This window comes from Penaeus monodon, chromosome 34 (assembly GCF_015228065.2).
Source record: "Penaeus monodon isolate SGIC_2016 chromosome 34, NSTDA_Pmon_1, whole genome shotgun sequence".
NCBI classification, from domain to species: domain Eukaryota; kingdom Metazoa; phylum Arthropoda; class Malacostraca; order Decapoda; family Penaeidae; genus Penaeus; species Penaeus monodon.
This window is the reverse complement of record NC_051419.1, coordinates 12,578,860-12,579,357: the sequence shown is the minus strand read 5'-3', so window position 1 is coordinate 12,579,357 and position 498 is coordinate 12,578,860. Positions and strand designations below refer to the sequence as shown.

Genomic DNA, 498 nt, shown 5'->3' with positions numbered 1-498 from the left:
CTGACTGTGGTACCCGCCGTGGTCCTTCGGGAGCGATCAGGATTGTCATTATTCATTTATCTTTCTAACAGAATGAATTAGAATGAGGAAGGTCAGCGTATTGCTGAGCATGAGAGTGGGATTGAATGAAACATGAAAGCAATTTTTGCTAAGGAAAACAATGGTAATGACTGCGTGAACACGAAACCAGCAGTAGATAACAAAACCAAGAAAAGTAAGCTAGAACAGAGATTACAATGCTAAAAAGAAGAAAAGGGGAATACTAACATCGTGGCCGTCGTGGTAACCGCCGCCTCCGCCATGGTGGTCGTCATGGTAGCCGTCGCCTCCGCCATGGTGGTCATCATGGTAACCGCCGTCTCCGCCATGGTGGTCGTCATGGTGGTCGTCCTGAGAGAGAGAAGAATTACAAAGATGGTAGTGTTAAAAGAGAAGGAGCAAAGATAAGGAGATTGCAAAATGGTGGATGACAAGAGAAATGTCAAGAACTTTTACGGG

The 498-nt window shown here is 45.6% G+C and overlaps 1 protein-coding gene across 1 annotated transcript in view; it reads right to left on the bottom strand.

Moving 5' to 3' along the window:
- The window catches only part of LOC119594917, a gene marked incomplete in the record, with an annotated part of 3,705 nt that overhangs the window by 859 nt on the left and 2,348 nt on the right, over window positions 1–498 (bottom strand). Inside the window, 1 exon segment of the mRNA XM_037943989.1 lies at window positions 288–390. Coding sequence (XP_037799917.1) covers window positions 288–390 — 103 coding nt within the window.